General features: G+C 41.4%; 1 protein-coding gene across 1 annotated transcript; it reads left to right on the forward strand.

Moving 5' to 3' along the window:
* Window positions 1-10856: 10856 nt before the first annotated feature.
* LOC126941368 (endogenous retrovirus group 3 member 1 Env polyprotein-like) lies at window positions 10857-13256 on the forward strand. Its single transcript, XM_050767890.1, has 2 exons — window positions 10857-11427; window positions 11804-13256. Exon 2 carries the CDS (start codon window positions 12071-12073, stop codon window positions 12983-12985), a length of 915 nt encoding a protein of 304 aa, XP_050623847.1. The 5' UTR covers window positions 10857-11427; window positions 11804-12070; the 3' UTR covers window positions 12986-13256.
* Window positions 13257-22913: the final 9657 nt, after the last annotated feature.

The following is a 22913-nucleotide window of genomic DNA, read 5'->3' on the forward strand; positions in this document are numbered from 1 at the left end:
TTAGCATATTTATGTGTTTGTTTCTTCCCTAACCATTTTCTATTTTGTGTGTGTTTGTGATGGTTCATGCAATGTTTAGTAGTACAACTATATATTTGTAATATGGTATGGCAGATTAAAGTTGGTTTCAAAGTTTTTGAAACTCCTCTCACTGAGAGATGGGGATCTGTATTGTCTCCCCTTGAATCTGTGCCAGCTCTGTGACTACTTCGGCCAACAGAATATAGTGGAAGTGATGGTATGTCAGTGTCTGTGGCCAGTCCTTATGAGACTGGCAGCTTGCACTTCAGCTTTTAGAGAAGACTCATTCATGAAGTCTTGAGTCACATGATGGAGTGTGATGACCCTGCTGGGGAGACTATGTGGAAAGGGCCTCAGATCTCATGACAGACAGAAGGACCCAGATGAACCCCACATTCCAACTGTCCCCTACAAGGCACCAGGCATGTGACTGAAGTAGTCTTGAACCTCTCTCAGACCAGTCCGACTGAGTCATTAGGTGAACGCCACTGAGAGACCCTATCTAAGGATAAGAGTCACCCCGCTGAGCCATTTCTGAATTCCAGCAGGGCCAACAAAATTGTGAGCCATAATAATATGGTGGTTGTTTGCAAGCACTAAATTTTGCAGTAGTTTGCTATGTAACAATAGATAACCAGCAAATAGAGGCTTTTTTTTGTTGTTGTTGTTTTGTTTTTAACCAAAAGTTGTACATGATCAAAAGTGTTTGGTGAATTCCGTTTAATGAAACAGAAGATTAACGTGGTCAACACATTTCAGAATGACTTAGTAGTTCTCAATTTTCTATTTACTACTAGGTTTAATAAGTATAGACCTAGATGAGTAGTAAAGTAATCAATTGTAGAGCCGTTCTGGCTGCTATTTCTGGCACTGTTAATTGTTTAAAACTTTTCTGTTTTCAACATCTAAGTGCCTAGATGTTTTATAGATGTAACCAAAGAATGTTAGAAATTATTTCAAGTTTACTGGTTCTAATCCATTATACATGATTCCAAGGGTTTTGAAAACTTCCTTATAAGCAGGGCTGAGAAATGGAAAGAGGACAGGCTTTGAAGTTGGGCAGATCTAGCTTTCAAGTTAGGATCTATTGCCTTCAGGCTGTGTGACTTGATTAAGTTACTTAATCCCTTTGAGCCTCAGTTTCCTCCTGTGAAACAGGATAAATCTTAACTTGAAGGACTGTTGTGAGGCGTATTAAGTGGCCAGTAAGTTATATCTTCCAATATTATTTTAAAAATATTTCATTGACATGTTAAGCTTTTAAAGCAAAGGGTTTAAATTTAGCAAATGGTAGAATATAACCAGCATAGAAGCGTGGGTTATTACTATATTCTTATCTAAAATATTATTATTTTTGGTTTAGTGCTTAAATATATTTGAAACATAGCCATGAATATTTTTCAACCCAGACATCTGTTTCAAGTGGGAACGAGGTGGTTGAGAGAATTTATTAGAGTGGCCTCTTATTTCAGGCCAACTTAAAACCACTTGCTCAGGGTAAGTTATAATTTTAGTCAGACAAATGGTAAAAAAAAAATGATTTTAAAAATTATGATCTTTTAAATGCTTTCCAGGAAGGACTATTATCTATCAAATATTATACACTTGACAGCACTAAATGTGTGGTCACACCTCTGCGGAATCTCAGTATAATTGTGGATGATGAGAATAAATGTATTTTTCTGAGTGTTTACCCCTGCCAGGTAACAGTGATACAAAATTACCTATTTGTTCAAGCTGTAATATGAATTTAAGATCAATCTGTCGAATATCAGTATGAAGAAGAGCTGTAAGATGTTGCCTACCATAGGCCACTGTCCCTAAGTCAATCTATACAAGCCTATTATTTTTATTGTTGTATTTATTATTGTAGTAAAAACACAAAATTGACCATGGTAACCATTTTTAAATATACAGTATAGCAGTGTTAATTGTTGTGCAACAGATCTCTAGAACTTTTGCATCTTGCACAATTGAAACTCTACGCCCATTGAATAAAAACTTACCTTTTCCTCCCATCTTCCTCCCCTCAGCCTCTGGCAAACACCGTTGTATTTTCTGCTTCTGAACAAGCTTATTACTTTTCTAACCCAAGCCTTAATCCTCCGCTTACTTCCTTGTATTTATAGATGATACCTCTATTCACTCAGTTCTTCAACTCACATCTCTGAGATTTAACTTTAGCTTCTACATTGACTTTATCATGCATGTCAAGTAACTCTGTCCAGTTACATGCTTTGAATAGCCTCATCATTTTGCTTTCCAGAGCAATGTTTTCCACTCTGCCTACAGCTCTGCCTTCAGTGGCATACTGCCTCAGATTTTCCAAATATTTTCCCAAGTTACCTTTGAAAACTTTCTATTTGGAGCTCTGGGCTACCAGCCACCCTCAGCTATAGTCTGAGGCTATTTCTTGTATCTACAGATAAATATATCTCCCTAGCAGTTAGAGGTACTTAAGCCTAGTGGGAGGTTAAACATATGAAATCCTGCCAGACTATGTGCTTGATGGAGATTAATATGGTCTCAGCACTATTTCAGGGTTTTCAATCATTTAAAATAGATGCTGGGTTTAATATAGTAGTCAATCTCCATCAAAAATATTCAGAAAACCTTGAATCATTCAATTCAACAAACCACTGCTCATGTGGCACTCATAGAAATTTGAGTGATGAGAAAGCTTTAGAATATCTTTGTTCCTACTGCGAACATTTCCCTTGAATGTTTGGAGGTTCACAAACTTGACCAAAATCATGCAGGGACATATTGGGTGTCTGTGGTCATGTTGCTGATGATTTATGTTGCACTTTCATTTTACAGGCTTTTATACTTTTCATGATTCCTCATAAACTCTTCATGAAGTACAGAATATGTATAGGAAGCTCTTTTCATAAAAGGCTTTTAAAATGGGGGCTTGTAGAGAATTAATATTTCTAGGCAATAGAGATAAGTCTTTTTTTGAGGGGGGCCTTACTTAGCTTCCTGAGCATTGTGTATAATCAAAATGCAGATCAAAGTTCTCAGTAATTAATCACACAAGGCCAGGCATTGTGGCTCACACCTGTAATCCTAGCACTTTGGAAGGCCAAAGTAGGAGGATCGCTTGAGACCAGGAGTTAGAGACAAGCCTGGGCAATACAGATAGACGCTGTATCTACAAAAGCAAAATGAAACAAAACAAAACAAAAACCAAAAACAAAAGAGTGGCCTGGCATGATAGTGCACACCTGTAGATCAAGATACTCAGGAGGTTGAGGTAGAAGAATTACCTGAACCTGGGACTTAGAGGCCGAAATGAGTCATAATTGTACCACCGGACCCCAGCCTGGGTGTCAGAGAGAGACAATGTCTCCAATCATTCAATCAGTCAATCAATCAATCAATCAATCAATCAGTCAGTCATTCAAGCAAACCACAGGTATTTACTGGCTATCTAATGTGATGGTTTTTCCGACAAGGTTGCATAAGAAATACTTGGAGAACTGTGGAAATGTAGGTTCCCAGGCACTGTTCCTGCAGGTCCTTATTCATCAATTGACTGGGCTTAATAATGCGCTTTAAAATTCATTTTTTATTGTGATAAAATATGCTTAGAATAAAGTACATTCACGTTGTTATGCAACCATCGCCACTATCCCTCATCAGAACTTAATACGCTTTTATAAAACCCTTGGTAAATTTGAGGCAGGGAATTCAAACCATATTTTGTGAAACATTGATATACTGTGAGTTTAGAGTTTTGCTAAGCATGATATGAAAAGCAAGATACATGAAACATGATTCCTGGGTTCATGCAGTTTACTCTGACAGAGGAACGAAGTATAGAACATAGGGGATAATTAGGCAGTAAACCTAGACAGAAGAAGATTAAGGGATACGTATGTACATACACAATATACAGATGGATGGGTGCCAGAAGTCAGACAATCACATAAATATGTTTGAAAAATAATAAATGCCATGGAGGGGTGGATCTGGTTGCAGAGAAGTATAGAATATTGCTAAGCATAAAGACAATGGTGGAATAGTTCCAGGCGAAGGAATTAATATGACCAGGTAAGAACCCTAAATCTGTTTCTTCAAAGATTGCATATTAACTGATACAAGTCAAAGTTTACACTTACATTAAAGGTATTTCTCACTTGAAGGTAAGGGATAAATTACACTTCACAAATATTTTAGCAAGGAGCCAAATAGATAAGTAATCATAATAGTGTTTGTGGTTTGAGTCACATTGTCACAGCAAAAATTCATAGATTGTTTCAAGTGAAGATTAACCAGATGAGTTATTAACTTGCTCTTCCTCATAGCTAAAACATTAAACAGAATTTCTTCTTTAATGGTTCAAAGTACCTGCACCTGGCGTTCTCAAGACTGCAGACTACAATTTAGAGTTTAAACCTCTAGATCTCCTCTAGGATGGGTGAGGGCCAGTTTCCTAGCACTGTGAAGCAGAGAAGGACCGAGGGTTCTCAAATACTGTTTTTCCCAGTAATTCTTCCCACTCTCTTCCCCTTATCATTTCCAGGAATAGAGCTGTTTGAAAAATTTGTAACATACGTCAGTTTGTTCATCCTTCCCTTTACTGGTTTATGATTCAGATTTCACATTTTTGTTACTCTTTGCTTCTCTGTCTTTACTGTGTTCTTCTATGTTTCTATCTTTTAAAAATCCTTTTGCTGTTGAGAGAGTGTCTCAGAGTTGAGGACACTGCCATGGTTTGAATGTGTTGCCTCCAAAATTCAGGTGTTGCCAATGTGATAAGATTAAGAGGTGGGGGCCTTAAGAGGTGATTGGGCCATGGGGGCTCCTCCCTAGTGAATGGAATTAAGACCCTTATAAAAGAACCTTAATCCAGCTTTCAGCCTGCTTGTCCTGCCATGTGAAAACTTGGCGTTTCTATGTTTTGGAGCATGCAGCAATAAGATGCCATCTTGAAAGCAGAGCAAGCAGCTCTCTCCAGAAAACTGAACCTGCGGGCACCTTGGTCTTGAACTTCCCATACTCCAGAACTGTAAGACATTTTGTTTTTTAAAATAAATTTCTCAATCTCAGGTATTTTGTTATAGCAGAACAAACTAAGATACTAATAAGACATGGCAACTAAATGCAATATAGTGTCCAGGATTGGATCCTGGGACAGAAAAAGTACACTAGTAGAATAACTGGTGAAATCCAAACAATATGTATAGTTTATTTGGCCATATTGTACCAATGTTAATTTCTTAGTTTTGACAAATGTGATGGTTATGTAAGACATTATCATTAGAGGAAGCTGAGTGTAGGGTATACAGGAACTCTGTACCATCTTTGCAAATTTTCTGTAAATCTAAAATTATTTCAAAATAAGTTTACTTAAAAAATCATAGTCAGGTGTGGTGACTCACACCTGTAATCCCAGCACTTTGGGAGGCCAAGGTGGCTGGATCACCTGAAGTCAGGAGTTTGAGACCAGTCTGACCAAGATGGCAAACCCTGTCTCTACTAAAAATACAAAAAAATTAGCCAGGCATGGTGGCGGTGCCAGTAGTCCTAGCTACTTGGGAGGCTGAGGCAGGAGAATTGCTTGAACCCGAGAGGCACAGGTTGCAGTGAGCCAAGATCGCACCACTGCACTCCAACTCCAGCCTGGGTAACAAGTGTGAAACTGTCTCAAAAAAAAAAAAAAAAGAATTTTTTTTGGCTGTAGTTTTGACTGGGTTCCAGGAAGGTAATAAAGATGCATGTGTTTAATCTCTCATTTTAGCCCAGAATTTAAAGTTCAGATATTAACCCCCTTTGTAAGATAAAAGTTTAAATCTGTTCAAAGTTGCATTCTTTTGGTCTTGTGAGTTAAATATAAAAGGTTTTGGAGTTCTCCCTTGTTTCTCACTGAGTGTCTTGTTGAACTGGTTGGAGACACCTGGGTGGAATTGGCATTCTTCTCACAGTTGCAACCTAGAATGGGTGAAATTTCAGGACTTCAGCATATGTATTAGTTCAGTGTTAAGTTTTAAAAACTAGGCTCTTTTAAAGCACACAAAGTAATAATGGGGCACATAAGGTTTTTACATCACTAGGCCCATAATTTAGAAAATAAGTCATTTCTAAGCCTCTAGACCAGTTTTCTCTGATGAAATTGTTCTTAGAATCCAGGTTGCATTGCTACCAAAAATTATGCCAGTGAGATGGCAAATTTTACTTTTAGCATCTGCTGATGCTCCCGGCCGAATAAAAAACCTCTTCCTTCTTTAATCTGGTGTCTGAGGAGTTTTGTCTGCGGCTTGTCCTGCTACATTTCTTGGTTCCCTGACCGGGAAGCGAGGTGATTAGTGGATGGTCGAGGCAGCCCCTTAGGCAGCTTATGCCTGCCCTTTAGAGCATCCCTGTGGGGGACTTTGGCCAGCTTGAGCGATGCAGACCCTGAGAGTGCTCCTGGGTAGGCAATTGCCCCAGTGGAATGCCTCCTCAGAGCAGTGCACAGCAGGCCCCCGTGGAGGATCAACACAGTGGCTGAACACTGGGAAGGAAAGGGCACTTTAAGTCCGGACATCTGAAACTTGGTAAGGCTAGTCTTTGGAACTTGCCCACTCCATTTGAGTGGAAGCGTGGCCTGATCACCCATGGTGTGCCTGTACCAGCACTTTGGTTTTTGTTTTTGACTTGACTTGAATTGTTTGATACTTTGGATTTGGTTTTGACCTGGCTCGGATTTCTGGATACTCTGATTTTGGTTTTGATTCTGGTTTGGTATAAACTGAAAAGGTATGTGTGCACCCTTTTTACCTGTTCTTTGTTTTGTGGTGTGCGTGTGGTGTGAGCGTGGTGTTTTGTCTCATAGGAAACATGGGTCAGACACAAAGTGAGCCCACTCTGCTAGAAACTATGTTGAAAAATTTTAAGAAGAGATTTAATGGAGACTATAGGATTACTATGACACCAGGAAAACTTAGAACTTTGTGTGAAATAGATTGGCCAATATTAGAAGTGGGTTGGCCATCAGAAGGAAGCCTGGACAGGTCCCTTGTTTCTAAGGTATGGCACAAGGTAACTAGTAAGTTAGGACACTCAGACCAGTTCCCATACATAGACACTTGGTTACAGCTTGTGCTAGACAACCCACAGTGGCTAAGAGGGCAAGCAGCAGCAGTGCTAGTAGCAAAGGGACAGATAGCCAAGGAAGGATCCCACTCCACTCGCTGAGGGAAATCAACTCCTGAAGTTCTGTTCGACCCAATATCAGAAGATCCATTGCAGGAGATGGCACCAGTGATCCCAGTGGTGCCCTCCCCTTACCAGGGAGAGAGGCTCCCCACTCTTGAGCCCACAGAACTTGTGCCTCCGCAAGATAAACATATCCCTAGGCCACCCAGAGTAGATAAGAGAGGAGATGAAGCCTCAGGAGAAAGCCCTCCCTTGGCAGCTTATTTGTGACCCAAAACTGGGGTACAAATGCCCCTGAGAGAGCAGCGGTATACTGGGATAGATGAGGATGGTCACATGGTGGAGAGGCGTGTTTTTGTGTACCAGCCCTTCACCTCTGCCGACCTTCTCAACTGGAAAAACTATACCCCATCCTGTACTGAAAAGCCACAAGCTCTAATTGATTTGGTGCAAACTATTATCCAGACCCATAACCCCACTTGGGCTGATTGCCACCAGTTGCTCATGTTCCTCTTTAACACAGATGAAAGGCGGAGAGTGTTCCAAGCAGCAACCAAGTGGCTAGAGGAACATGTACCAGCTGATTGCCAAAACCCCCAAGAGTATGTAAGGACTCAGTTACCAGGAACCGACCCCCGGTGGGACCCAAATGAAAGAGAGGGTGTGCAAAGGCTGAACCGATACAGGGAAGCTCTCCTGGAAGGATTAAAGAGGGGAACCAAGAAGGTCACAAATGTTAACAAGGTCTCTGAGGTCATTCAGGGAAAAGAAAGTCCAGCACAATTCTACGAGAGACTGTGTGAGGCCTATTGTATATATACTCCCTTTGCTCCCGATAGCCCTGAAAATCAGCACACGATTAACATGGCTTTAGTTAGTCAAAGCGCAGAAGACATTAGAAGAAAACTGCAGAAACAGGCTGGGTTTGCAGGGATGAATACATCACAGTTATTAGAAATAGCTAACCAGGTGTTTGTAAACAGGGATGCAGTAAGCCGTAAGGAAAATCGCAAAGAGAATGAATGCCAGGCCCGGTGAAATGCTGACCTGTTGGCTGCAGCAATTAGAGGGGTCCCCCCAAAGAGGCAAGGGAAGGGCGGCCCCAGGAAAGAAACTCAGCCTGGCTGTCAGAGTCTGCAGCGTAACCAGTGTGCTTATTGTAAAGAAATGGGACATTTGAAGAACAAATGCCCTCAACTAAAAGGAAAACAAGGATACTCAGAGCAGGAGGCCCCAGACAAGGAGGAAGGGGCCCTGCTCAACCTGACAGAAGGGTTTTGGACTGAGGGGGACTGGGCTCAAGTTCCCCCAAAGAGACTATGGTCAGGATGACAGTTGGGGGTAAAGACATTGATTTTATTGTAGATACTGGTGCTGAACATTCTGTAGTAACCATCCTGGTCGCCCCCTTATCCAAAAAGACTATTGACATAATCAGAGCCACGGGGGTTTCAGCAAAGCAAGCCTTCTGCTTGCCTCGGACTTGTACTGTAGGAGGACATAAAGTGATTCATCAGTTTTTATACATGCTTGACTGTCCCTTGCCGTTGTTGGGAAGGGACTTGCTTAGCAAGCTGAGAGCCACTATCTCTTTTACAGAGCACGGCTCCTTGCTGCTAAACTTACCTGGAACGGGAGTCATTATGACCCTTACAGTACCCCGAGAGGAGGAATGGAGGCTTTTCTTAACTGAGCCGGGCCAAGAGATAAGACCAGCTCTGGCTAAGCGGTGGCCAAAAGTGTGGGTGGAAGACAACCCTCCATGGTTGGCAGTCAACCAAGCCCCCGTACTTATAGAAGTTAAGCCTGGGGCCCAGCTGGTTAGGCAAAAACAGTCCCCAGTCCCCAGAGAAGCTCTTGAAGGTATCCAGGTCCATCTCAAGTGCCTAAGAACCTTTGGAATTATAGTTTCCTGTCAGTCTCCATGGAATACGCCCGTCCTGCCGGTTCCTAAGCCAGGGACCAAGGACTACAGGCCAGTACAGGATTTGTGCTTGGTTAATCAAGCTACAGTGACTTTACATCCAACAGTACCTAACCCATACACATTGTTGGGGTTGCTGCCAGCTGAGGACACCTGGTTCACCTGTTTGGACCTGAAAGATGCTTTCTTTAGCATCAGATTAGCCCCTGAGAGCCAGAAGCTGTTTGTCTTTCAGTGGGAAGATCCGGAGTCAGGTGTCACTACTCAGTACACTTGGACCCAGCTTCCCCAAGAGTTCAAGAACTCCCCCACCATCTTTGGGGAGGCATTGGCTTGAGACCTCCAGAAGTTTCCCACCAGAGACCTAGGCTGTGTGTTGCTCCAGCACGTCGATGACCTTCTGCTGGGACACCCCACGGCAGTTGGGTGCGCCAAGGGAACGGATGTCCTACTCTGGCACCTGGAGGACTGTGGGTATAAAGTGTCCAAGAGAAAAGCTCAGATCTGCCAAGAGCAGGTATGTTACCTGGGATTTACTATTCGACAGGGGGAGCACAGCCTGGGATCAGAAAGAAAGCAGGTCATTTGCAATCTACTGGAGCCTAAGAGCAGAAGGCAGGTGAGAGAATTCTTAGGAGCTGTGGGGTTTTACAGACTGTAGATCCCAAACTTTGCAATATTAGCCAAGCCTTTGTATGAGGTCACAAAGAGGGGGGAACCGGGAATATTTTGAATGGGGATCCCAACAACAGCAAGCCTTTTACATTGTATGTGTCAGAGATAAAGGAAAAATTTCTGTCAGCCGCAGCCTTGGGGCTACCCGATCTGACAAAGCCTTTTACATTGTATGTGTCAGAGAGAGAAAAGATGGCAGTTGGAGTTTTAACCCAAAAGATGGGGCCCTGGCCGAGGCTGGTGGCCTACCTCTCTAAACAACTAGACAGGGTTTCTAAAGGATGGCCCCTGTGTTTGAGGGTCTTGGCAGCAACTGCTCTGCTAGTACAAGAAGCAGATAAGCTGACTCTTGGGCAAAACCTGAACATAAAGGCCCCCCATGCTGTGGTGACTTTAATGAACACTAAAGGACATCATTGGTTAACGAATGCTAGACTCACCAAGTACCAAAGTTTGCTCTGTGAGAATCCCCACATAACCATTGAAGTTTGTAATACCCTGAATCCCGCCACCTTGCTCCCAGTATCAGAGAGCCCTGTCAAGCATGACTGTATAGAAGTGTTGGACTCAGTTTACTCTAGCAGACCTGACCTCCGGGACCAGCCTTAGGCATCAGTAGACTGGGAAATATATGTGGATAGGAGCAGCTTCATCAACCCACAAGGAGAGAGATGTGCAGGGTATGCAGTGGTAACCCTGGACACTGTTGTTGAAGCCAGATTGTTGCCCCAGGGCACTTCAACCCAGCAAGCTGAACTCATTGCTTTAATTCGGGCCTTAGAACTCAGTGAAGGTAAGACTGTAAACATTTACACTGATTCTTGGTATGCCTTTTTAACCCTTCAAGTGCATGGAGCATTATATAAAGAAAAGGGCCTATTGAACTCTGGGGGAGAGGACATAAAATATCAACAAGACACTTGCAATTATTAGAAGCAGTATGGAAAGCCCACAAGGTGGCAGTTATGCATTGCAGAGGACACCAGCGAGCTTCCACCTTGGTGGGTTTGGGGAATTCCCGCGCTGACTCAGAGGCTCGAAAAGCAGCATCTGCCCCCTTCCGGGCATCAGTCACAGCCCCCCTGCTCCCTCAAGCACCTGATCTTGTACCTACTTATTCTAAAGAAGCAAAGGACTTTCTCCAGGCAGAGGGAGGACAAGTGATGAAGGAAGGATGGATTCGATTACTAGATGGGAGAGTAGCTGTGCCACAAATGCTAGGAGCTGCAGTTGTACTGGCTGTGCATGAAACCACCCATCCAGGTCAGGAGTCACTTGAAAAGTTGTTAGGTCTGTATTTCTACATCTCGCATTTGTCAGCCCTTGCCAAAACGGTGACACAGCAGTGTGTTACCTGCTGACAGCATAATGCGAGACAAGGTCCAGCTGTTCCACCTGGCATACAAGCTTACGGAGCAGCCCCCTTTGAAGACCTCCAGGTGGACTTCACAGAGATGCCAAAGTGTGGAGGTAACAAGTATTTACTAGTTCTTGTGTGTACCTACTCTAGGTGGGTTGAGGCTTATCCAACACGAACTGAGAAACCTCGTGAAGTAACCTGTGTGCTTCTTCGAGATCTTATTCCTAGATTTGGACTGCCCTTACGGATCGGCTCAAATAAAGGGCCGGTGTTTGTGGCTGACTTGGTACAGAAGACAGCAAAGGTATTGGGGATCACATGGAAATTGCATGCTGCCTACCGGCCTCAGAGTTCCGGAAAGGTGGAGCGGATGAATCGGACTATCAAAAATAGTTTAGGGAAAGTATGTCAGGAAACAGGATTAAAATGGATATAGGCTCTCCCTATGGTATTATTTAAAATTAAATGTACCCATTCTAAAAACAGGATATTCCCCTTATGAAATATTATATCATAGGCCCCCTCCCATATTGCTGGGACTTCCAGGCACTCTCCGAGAGTTAGGTGAAATTGAGTTACAGTGACAGTTACAGGCTTTAGGGAAAATTAAACAATCTCAGCCTGGGTAAATGAGAGATGCCCTGTTAGCTTATTCTCCCCAGTTCACCCTTTCTCCCCAGGTGATCAAGTGTGGATCAAGGACTGGAACATAGCCTCTTTGTGCCCACGGTGGAAAGGACCCCAGACTGTTATCTTGACCACTCCCACCGCTGTGAAGGTAGAGGGAATCCCAGCCTGGATCCACCACAGCTGTGTAAAACCTGCAGCGCCTGAAACCTGGGAGGCAAGACCAAGCCTGGACAACCCTTTCAGAGTGATCCTGAAGAAGACAACAAGCCCTGCTCCAGTCACAACCGGAAGCTGACTGGTCCACGCACGGCCGAAACATGAGGAATCTCATTGTGGGATTCATTTTTCTTAAATTTTGGACTTATACAGTAAGGACTTCAATTGACCTTACTCAAACTGGTGACTGTTCCCAGTGTATTCATCAGGTCACTGAGGTAGGACAACAAATTAAAACAATCTTTCTGTTCTATAGTTATTATGAATGTATGGGAATGTTGAAAGAAACTTGTTTGTATAATGCCACTCAGTACAAGGTATGTAGCCTGGGAAATGACCAACCTGATGTGTTTTATAACCCATCTGAGTCCCCTGCAACCACCGTTTTTGAAATAAGATTAAGAACTGGCCTTTTCCTAGTTGATACAAGTAAAATAATAACTAGAACAGAAGAAAAAGGAATCCCCAAACAAGTAACTTTAAGATTTGATGTTTGTGCAGCCATTAATAGTAACAAGCTAGGAACAGGATGTGGTTCTCTTAACTGGGAAAGGAGCTACAGAGTAGAAAATAAATATGTTTGTCATGAGTCAGGGGTTTGTGAAAATTGTGCCTTTTGGCCATGTGTTATTTGGGCTACTTGGAAAAAGAACAAAAAGGACCCGGTTCATCTTCAGAAGGGGGAAGCCAGCCCCTCCTGTGCTGCTGGTCACTGTAACCCACTGGAACTAATAATCACCAATCCCCTAGACCCCCATTGGAAAAAGGGAGAACGTGTAACCCTGGGGATCGATGGGACAGGGTTAACCCCCCATGTTGCCATTTTAGTCCGAGGGGAGGTCTACAGGCTCGCTCCCAAACCAGTGTTTCAAAGCTTTAATGAGGAGCTGAATCTGCCTGCACCAGAACTTCTGAAAAAGACAAAAAATTTGTTTCTCCAATTAGCAGAAAATGTAGCTCATTCCCTTGATGTTACTTCTTGTTGTGTATGTGGAGGAACCACTATCGGAGACTGATGGCCTTGGGAAGCCCGAGAGTTGGTGCCCACTGATCCAGCCCCTGATATAATTCCAGTTCAGAAGGCCCAAGCTAGCAACTTCTGGGTCCTAAAAACCTCAATTATTGGACAATACTGTATAACTAGAGAAGGAAAAGGTTTTATCATCCCTGTAGGAAAGCTTAATTGTATAGGACAGAAGTTGTACAACAGCACAATAAAAACAATTACTTGGTGGGGCCTAAATCACACTGAAAAGAACCCGTTTAGTACATTTTCTAAATTAAAAACTGCCTGGGCTCATCCAGAATCTTATCAGGACTGGACGGCTCCTGCTGGATTATACTGGATATGTGGGCACAGAGCCTACATTCAGTTACCTAATAAATGGAGAGGTAGTTGTATTATTGGCACTATTAAACCGTCCGTTTTCTTATTACCTGTAAAAATGGGTGAGCTCCTAGGTTTCCCTGCCTATGCCTCCTGAGAAAAGAGAGGCATAGTTATAGGAAACTGGAAAGATAATGAGTGGCCTCCTGAAAGGATCATACAGTATTATGGGCCTGCCACATGGGCACAAGATGGCTCATGGGGATACCGAACCCCCATTTACATGCTCAATCAGATCATACGGTTGCAGGCCGTCTTAGAAATAATTACTAATGAAACTGGCAGAGCTTTGACTGTTTTAGCTCGGCAGGAAACCCAAATGAGAAATGCTATCTATCAGAATAGACTGGCCTTGGACTACTTGCTGGCAGCTGAAGGAGGAGTCTGTGGAAAATTTAACTTAACCAATTGCTGCCTACAAATAGATGATCAAGGACAGGTGGTTGAAAACATAGTCAGGGATATGACAAAGTTGGCATATGTGCCTCTACAGGTTTGGCATGAGTTTGATCCAGAGTCTTTATTTGGAAAATGGTTTCCAGCTATAGGAAGATTTAAAACCCTCATTGTAGGTGTATTGCTAGTAACAGAAACTTGCTTGCTGCTCCCCTGTGTATTACCCTTGATTTTTCAAATGATAAAAACTTTTGTTGCTACTTGGGTTCATCAGAAAACTTCAGCACATGCATATTATATGAATTACTATCGCTCTATCTCACAGAGAGACTCAGAAAGTGAAGATGAGAGTGAGAACTCCCACTAAAAAAAGTGAAAATTCTCAAACGGGGGAAATACAGAATGAGACCACCACTTCTCCTACTGTCTTTCCCGGTTTTTCCCCATCTCCCCTTTTCCCTAGTTTATAAGACAGGAGGAGGGGGAGAAAGCAAAAAGTTGGAAAGAAACAGAAGTAAGATAAATAGCTAGATGACCTTGGCACCACCACCTGGCCCTGGTGGTTAAAATAATAATGATAATATTAACCCCTGACCAAAAACTACTAGTGTTATCTATAAATTCCAGATATTGTATGAGAAAGCACTGTAAAACTTTTTGTTCTGTTAGCTGATGCATGTAGCCCCTCGTCATGTTTTCCATGCTTGCTTGATTTATCATGACCCTTTTACATGGATCCCTTAAAGTTGTATGCCTTTAAAAAGGCCACGTATTTCTTCTTCAGGGAGCTCAGTTCTTAAGACGTGAGTCTGCCGAAGCTCCCAGCCGAATAAAAAACCTCTTACTTATTTAATCCGGTGTCTGAGGAATTTTGCCTGTGGCTCGTCCTGCTACAAAATAAACTTTATTTTCCCTTTCCTCTTTGTTTTGCTTGCTACAGTACTAAATCATGTGTGGGTTCTGATTAGTGATGAGGCTTCCATATTCTCTGCTGGGCAGGTGTCTTTAGCTTTGCAGTATGGAATTTCTTAGGCCTAAATAACCTGTCTCCTAAGGAAGGGCTCGTATATGTGATTAAGCCAATCAGACTGAACTAGACTATGTGGTGGAGAAATGACTTGACCTTGTAAATTGACCTTGTGAATTATAGATTACCCTTGTAATTTGGACTGGATGGTTCTTTTTTTTTTTTTTTTTTTTTTTTTGGTTGATTGGTGGTTGGAAGCTGTCCTGTGCACTGAGGGATATTTAGTTGCACTGCTGACCTCTATCCTCTAGATGCCCACGGCACCCACCCACGCCAGGTATGACAACAAAAATGTCTAAAGACATCCTCAAATATCCCTAGGGAGGCAAAATCATCTTGGCTGAGAACTGTTTCAGGACATGCAGAACTGATTTCTTTCAATTTTAAAAGCACAAAAGTTGTTCTGCCCATCTAGGCCTGAAAATGTCTAATCCCACTTCAGCTAATCTGGAATGCCAGGCCAGCCTGTCGTCACATCATTCAACATTAAGCCACAGTGACCTCCAGCTCTCCCTGATATCATGCTTTCCAAGTGGCGGTCATTTTTTGAATGGTCGCCTTCAAGAATAAAATTATCTTGAGGCTTAAAACTTGGAACTTCTTTCCCAGGCCATAGCAGTTAGTCTGTTTATGATTGAGTTATTTTACAGCTGGGTTTATACAGATCCATTTATTTCTGAGGACGTCTGGAAGTCTGGAACTGATCAAGTAAGCCTGGAACTGACTTCTTGGCCAAGATAAGGATTAGTGGACAAGTTAGTAATTTAAAATATACCAGTGCTAACTTGTTTGCATTGTCTAGAGATGTTAGGTTGATGGTTTACACCTGACTTAACTGGATAACCAGCTTGGGCTATATGACTAGTAGGACATAAAACAACCACTGGAAACTTCTGCTGGAGCTCTTACAAAACCAAGGCTCCTCACTGATACCCTGGCGATTCATAATCTGGAGATAAAGCAGATTCTGTAACTAAGAAAGGACACTTGGGAGTTGTACCTGGAGCTCCCTCAGACCCTGAGGCTTGCTGGCACTTATTTTCTTCATGTGCTTTGCCTCTATCAAGCCTTATGAGGGTAAGCTCGCAGAGTCTTAGTCCCTTCAATTCTCCGAGTTGTGTCATCTTTGCAAAGATCATCTGTACAGCTGTTTATACCCATGTGACCTAGTGTAGGGGTACTAAAACCATCAGGGTGGAATCTCCCTGTCTCTCACTGAAGTCTATGGGCCACGAGAAGCCACTTTAAATTTCATTTTGTTACCTTCAATTCTTCAAACATATCCTTTTTTTAAAAAAAAACGTTATTGGGACGTAATTCACATGCCATAAATTCACTCTGTGAATGTATACAATTCAGTAGTTTTTACTGTATTCATAAGATTGTACAATTGCCTTGACCTAATTTCACAATATTTTCATCACCCCCTAGAAAACCCTGAACCCATTAGCAATTATGTCACGTTCCTTCTTCTCCAGCTCTGGCAACAACTTTGTCTCTATAGTTATGTCTATTCCAAACTGTCCTAGTCTGCTTAGATTACTGTAACAAAAATAACATAGACTGGGTAACTTAACAGAAATTTCTCAGTTTTGGAGGTTAGAAGGTCCAAGATCAAGGTGCCATACCAGCAGATGTGGTATCTGAGGGCTTTCTTTTTGTTTGCAGATAGCTGTTTTCTCCTTGTATACTCACGTGTAGAGAGTAGGGAGTGAGAAAGCAAGCTGTTGTATGTTTTTTTTCCCCCTCCCCCAACCCAGAGTCTATCCTGCTCAACTGCACTCTTTTTCTAATGGGCACTAATACTATTCGTGAGGGAGATACCCTCATGACCTAGTCACCTCCCACAGGCCCCATCTGTTAATATCACATTAGGGGTTAGCATTACAACATGTGAATTTTGGGGTGGGATACAACCATTCTGTTCACAGCATGGACATTAAAAGTGAATGGGTGAAATTTCTTCAGGACTGCAGCATATGTATTAATTCAGTGTTAAAGCTTTTTAAAATCAGGCTCTTTTAAAGCATACAAAGTGATAATGGGCCACATAAGGTTTAATATGTGTGCATACAGTATGGGGCACATATAGTATGTGAGATCTTGTGATTGGCTTTTCACTTAGCATAATGTTTTCAAGGTTTGTCTATTTGTAGCATATGAATGTAGCCCTTCATTTTTTATGGTTGACTGCTGTTCAGTTGTGTGGATATACTACGTTTTAGTTATGTTTTGATAAACCTTTGACCATTCTGAGTAATGCTGCTATGAACAACTGGAAACATGTTTTCATATGGGGCATGTTTTATTCTCTTGCTCCCGAATGTTCACAGCAGCAGAATGAGTGGATATGCATGCCCACTTTGATTTTTAAATTCCTCTTCTGGGGGTAGGGGAATGAGTAGGGGATAGAGAGAAGCCAGGGCTGGTTTCAATTTGTGGAACTTCCTTCACTTCAAGAGAAATGATGGGAATAGGAAAAAAATTTCCCTCTTAAAATATTGTAATACCTCCTTTCTCAAATTTGCCTCTCTGCTTCCATTCTCAGATTCCCCGTTTCTCCTAATCTTTCAGTGAAAGTAGAAAAATAAACTCAACACTGCCCGGTCCAAAATCATTCAGTGGCACCCCATTGCCTACAGGATAATGTCTATGCCCGTGGGGCATGGTTTTCTTTGTACAGTTCTCTCAGTTTATTTAATCAGTTACTTTTTTGTTGGGCATTTGGTGTTTTTTTTTTTTTTTTTTTTTTTTTTTTCTTTTTTTTTTTGTTACCTTACTCATTTCAATAACGGTTTCCAAAAACAGCTAAACTTCCACATTCTTTATCAATAAAGAGTTTTTACATCTTTTAAGTATGTCTGTTTGCCTATTAATCATATCACCAATCATATTGGGATAACTGTGCACCAACATGAGTATGAAAAGAAAGCTGTAGTTTTTATAAATCCAAATTTAATCCTTCTTAAAGTGATTTGCTAGAAAAAGGAGCTTTCTAATTAACTTTGAATATGGAGTAAGAATTAGATGATACTGTGGCATTAGAGTTAATCTTGTTGGTTGTGATAAAGGCATGGTGGTTATGTAGAGGGAAGGTCTGATTTTGGGGATGTTCAACAAGTATGGGTGGTAAAACATGATTGGGATTTGCTTTAAAATGTTTTAGAAAGTGTACATCGAAATCAGAAAAATTACTTAAAAGTAGAAGCCAAGTAATGGGTACGTGAACATTTCATTTTGCTGTTCTCCCTTTTTGTGTATTCATTAAATAAAATTTATTACAAATTTTAATGTTAAAGTAAACTCATTGAATATAACATATTAGCCATAAAGGATTGGAAAAATATTTTGTCTAAAATAACAGTGGCATCGGAAGGCTTTTCAATTCTTTCAAATAATCACTATTTAAAATGGAAAATTACAGATGCCTAATTTTGTGGTTACAATTTTTTAGGAAAAATGAAGTTCAGTGGATCCATGTTTGAAGAAATCACCTTAGTGTGATTTCTAACAATAGATAATATACATTTACATACTTAAGAGGAAATACATTTAAGAATGTATGTATTTTTGAAGACTTTTCAACTCAAAAGAACTATTTTAGAACAATTTTAGATATACAGGAAAGTTGCCAAGCTAAAACAGTCCTGTGTATTTCTCAGTTTCCCCCACAATTACCAACTTATGCTACCACGGTATATTTGCCAAATCAAAGAAACCAACGTTGTTGTATTACTGTTAAATTCTAGACTTTTTTCATATTTCAGTTTTTCCATTTTCTGTTCCAGTATCCAATCTAGGATACCATGTTACATTTAGTCTAGCAGTTTCTCAGTCTTAATTTTCATAACTTTGACAGGTTGGAGTACTGGTCATGTGCTTTGTAGAATGTTCCCCAATCTGTGTTTATATGATTTCCCACCACCCCTCCCCCCATGTTTAGACTGATATAAGTTTTTTTTTTTTTTTTTTTTTTTTTTAAATACCACGGAGGTGAAGCCCCTTCTCATAGTATCAGGTACTTGCTTTCCACATCGTCTCACTGGGAATGGTGGCCTTCACTAGTTGCTTAAGGTGGTGTCTGTCAAGTTTCTCCATTGTAAGGTTACAATCCTGTTCTGTACTCTATTCTCTGAAAGTGAATCACTAAGTCCAGCCAGTGCTCAAGGCTGGGAGAGGAAGGGAGAGTATCTACTCATGTTTTATTTTTCTGTACATAAAAGGAAGACTTGTTCCTCCCCCACTTGCCCCACAATTTATTCAATCATTTATATCAATATGAACTCATATTTATACCATACTTTGGGTTGTGATCCAATACTACATTACTAATTTTTTGTTGTGATTGTTCAGATTATTTTAGTTTGGGGCACTGACAGGTCTTTCAAATTAGCTGTATTCCTTTAATATGATCTGATCTTTTGAGGCTTTTTTGACTACTACTTTACTTTTTCGTACAGAAAATCCTCTGGACTCACGTTGTATTTCCCTGCCTCAGTCCTAGAGGTAGCTATTTGTCCAAGAAACTGTTTTCATTTACTGGAAAATGGAAATTTTCCATTTTGTATTTAGAAATTCAGATCTGGGTATAGTCACTGTTACTGGGTGGCACTACTTTGAGGCCCTTTCATTGTGTAACCAGATATATTGATTATTAACTACTGATTGTAATCATGTCACTTAAGAGAGCTTCTGCTTTATTTAAAACATCAATCTCCTCATCTGTAAAAATGAGGCTAATACTTTCCTTATAGGAATGATTTGAGTATTAAATGGAACAATGTTTGTGTAATAGAACGCCTAGTGGTGTTTTTCATGTTTTCCTAGAAGTGTGGCAAAGCCCTGAACTGAGTACAGATGCTTTTAATTAGTTATATTCTAAATTCAGGGAGGTGTTAGTACTGGGACCAGCTGCTGGTTTAGAGTTTACTTTTATGCCCCACCTCTGCCACTGCCAGACTTTGGATATTGGAGAAGGCCTACTGTTTGGGTAGTGAGGCCTTCCCTCTCCTTTACCACATTCCTGGTGGGAGACCCCAGAATTGCTGTCAATTTTGAAGTTGTCCGAAGTGTCAACTGCACTGAGTTGGGGACTGGAGGCTGATGGCTCCCAGTGCTGTGGGGTGGGATGAAGGGGCAGGAAGGAATGAGGGAGCTCAGTCTTCCTAAGACACTTGAGCCTTCCTGCCTGAGTGCCCCAGGGGCTGGATGGAATGGAAATAAAAAACTGTTAGAATCTGTCCTTGTTCAAACGGAGACCATGAGAGCGCTGTGTCCTCTCACGAAGGTGGCTGAGGGAGAGCAAGATATGTGGTATCCACAGCAGATCTTCCAGGTTAGGAGCTGTGCAGTGGGAGGCTCCAGTACCTCCCCAAACACTGAGAGAGCTGGTATGGGATGTCTGTTACACAGAGGCAACCCCCAGAGAAGCAGGGGGACCCCACCACACTGTGGGGACATTCTAGGGGGAAATCTGCCCATTCTCTTCCTCCCTTCACCCCAACTTGTAGGGCAAAGCATAGAAGAGCAAGTGGGTGAGGACGGGCCAAGTTCCCCATGCTCAGCTGCTTGAACCTCAAAGTCCAATCCGTAGAAAAGAGAAATTTGGTTTTAAAGTGAGTCTACAAGTTTAAAATGAAAAGGGCTGGGTCTCTGAGAATCAGTATGAGACTGATCACTGTTAAGGAACTTAAGGGGTCAGAAATCTTGGTAAGATTGTTTACCCCATCCTGTAAGGATGACAAAATCCCATAGAGCATAATGGGGACAACTATTAACAGAAACAAATAGTCTCCATGCCCTCCAAAAGCCCCAGTAAGCCAAGACTCCTCCAAATCTTATTACTTATACAGAAATCTAGCATGGAACCTGGCTCATGTTGAGTATACGAGAGATGTTGGCCTTTATTATGAGGGATGTTTTTAATTAGTTTGGGCCTGTTATCATTATATGATTAGCAAATCCAGAATTTGTCCTTCTAGCTTGCCTTTTGGTTACATATTATGTGCTAAGGAAAACAATATAAAAAGGCTCCCTTAGTGCTCCCTTAAACCCCTACTACATTACCCAATTCAAGGACTTGCCTAGGATAGTGTCTGAGGGGAGAGGGCCAAAGGCAATTGGAGATAGTGTGTACTTTAGGAAGTCTCATAGCAGGACCACTTCCTATAGTATAGAGTTTTGGGCAATTTCTCTGGGGAGAGATGAGCTATCTTCAGTGGCAAACTTGCAGCCTCATATTGCATCAAGCCTGGAAGATGGTGAAACTTGAAGCTGGCTTTCCATTTAAAGTAGAATACTCTAATGCAAGCCCAAAGAAAATATGATACCATGGAGAGAAACTACAAAAGGTCAAGACATGCATTTGCTTAATATGTTGTAAGAAGCTGGTGTTCAGTTGAATAGGTCATTAGTCCTCTGTGATACAAGGGATGAATATTATCACCTGACAGCTAAGCAGAATGGAAAGGAAAAACTGTTAGAATCTGTCCTTGTTCAAAAGGGGACCATGAAAGGGCTGTGTCCTCCCAGGATGGTTTTTATTAAATTATATTTTCCAAGCATCCTAAAATGTTAACAGTTTCTGGGAATACTGACAAGAAACAAACAAACAAAAAATGGACAAAATGATTCTTAGAGTAAGCTAGGATGTAAATCTAAATTGTCTAAGATAATATTGAACTTAATTCCAGGGATTAAAAACATGACAATTGATGTTACGTTACATCTGGTGTTGTAAGTCCAAATTCTGGGTCCCCTAGAGAAACATGTTAGAGTACCCCTTTCCTCCATCACTAATACTTATCAATCTCCATTAGCACATAACTATGAATGTCTAGGGAACCACAAGTCTTACACTCTGCTGGATGCCGTGGGAAATAACTAAGAAGTTCGACACAGGTGCTCCCAAGAACCTGCTTGCAAAGGAAAAAATGCCTAAAAAAGGTATTTTAAGTGTGGAACTTTCGGATATTAGTTAAAATAACTTAGATATTTAGAAATGGAAAATATCAGCATGACAAGTCAAAGCAAAGTAGAAGTAGACTGAATGGGCAGATGACAAGCAGATTTGTCTGAATGCCAGGTAAGAAATGGGAGTTAATTGGATCCATGTTCATAGAAGGGAGGTCTCAAAGTTTGGGCTTGGAGTAAGTTCTATAGTGGATTCTGAGCAACTGGTGAAGCTGCTGGGAATGGGAAAAACTGACTCATTACCACCTGAATATGTCTCTCTCTCTCTCTCTCTCCTGGGACCTCTCCTCTAAGTGCATTCCCCTATGCCATTTTCAGTCATTAATGTTTTAGCTGAAATTATTCCCTCAATCCATCTAATGGGCTCCTTAGGGCTCACTTACAGATTTCTGCTCTCCTTTAACCCTGAATCAGGAAGACTGAACTCTCATGTCTAAGCCTTTCAGGCTGAGTTTTTACATTATTATTTTTTAACATGGGTCTCACCTGAACTGCAGCTGGCACTTCTCATGGCTCCTCAACCCCCTAGATCCTTGTTATTTTCAATAAAGCTTTGAGAATGTCACTATAAACCAACTAAATGAGACAGCGTAGATACAGGCCTTGTGCAGAGTAGTTCCTTAACAAATCTTAATTTTACAACTTCCTTCCCCCCGCCCCCCACTAGAATTTCTGATTTTTCTCCTTCCTTAGGTTGCTATTAACAGGTCTATTATGAGGTATAGGCTTGCTTCATGGACATTGGTGACATGGCATGAAGAGGCTGCATTCGCTCCAGGGAAACCAGCCCCCTTTTTGACAAAAGACAAAGTCCAGTGACTACGGAGTACATAAAAAATATAAAAAATGATGTAGATTAATAATCAGATGTAGGGGATATAGTGATACATCTGGATCAAGAAAATAGCTTATTTTCTATTTATTTAATTTTCTCCATGGGAACAGCACTTTATTTTGGAAGCAAGCAAAACGCTCAAATTTGGAAGGGTTTTTAAAGATCATTAATGTTCTATACACAAAGGTGTGGTTCAATGGAAGTCACAGGAGTATCAGGGTCATAGACAAAGTTGAATCGGTTTCCACCATCTGTTAGCTGCTAGGACTTGGTCAAATTATTTGGTTTCCTCATGCCTTGCTTTCTCCATCCATAAGATGAGGGATA

This window comes from Macaca thibetana, chromosome 18 (genome assembly GCF_024542745.1).
Source record: "Macaca thibetana thibetana isolate TM-01 chromosome 18, ASM2454274v1, whole genome shotgun sequence".
NCBI classification, from domain to species: Eukaryota; Metazoa; Chordata; class Mammalia; order Primates; family Cercopithecidae; genus Macaca; species Macaca thibetana.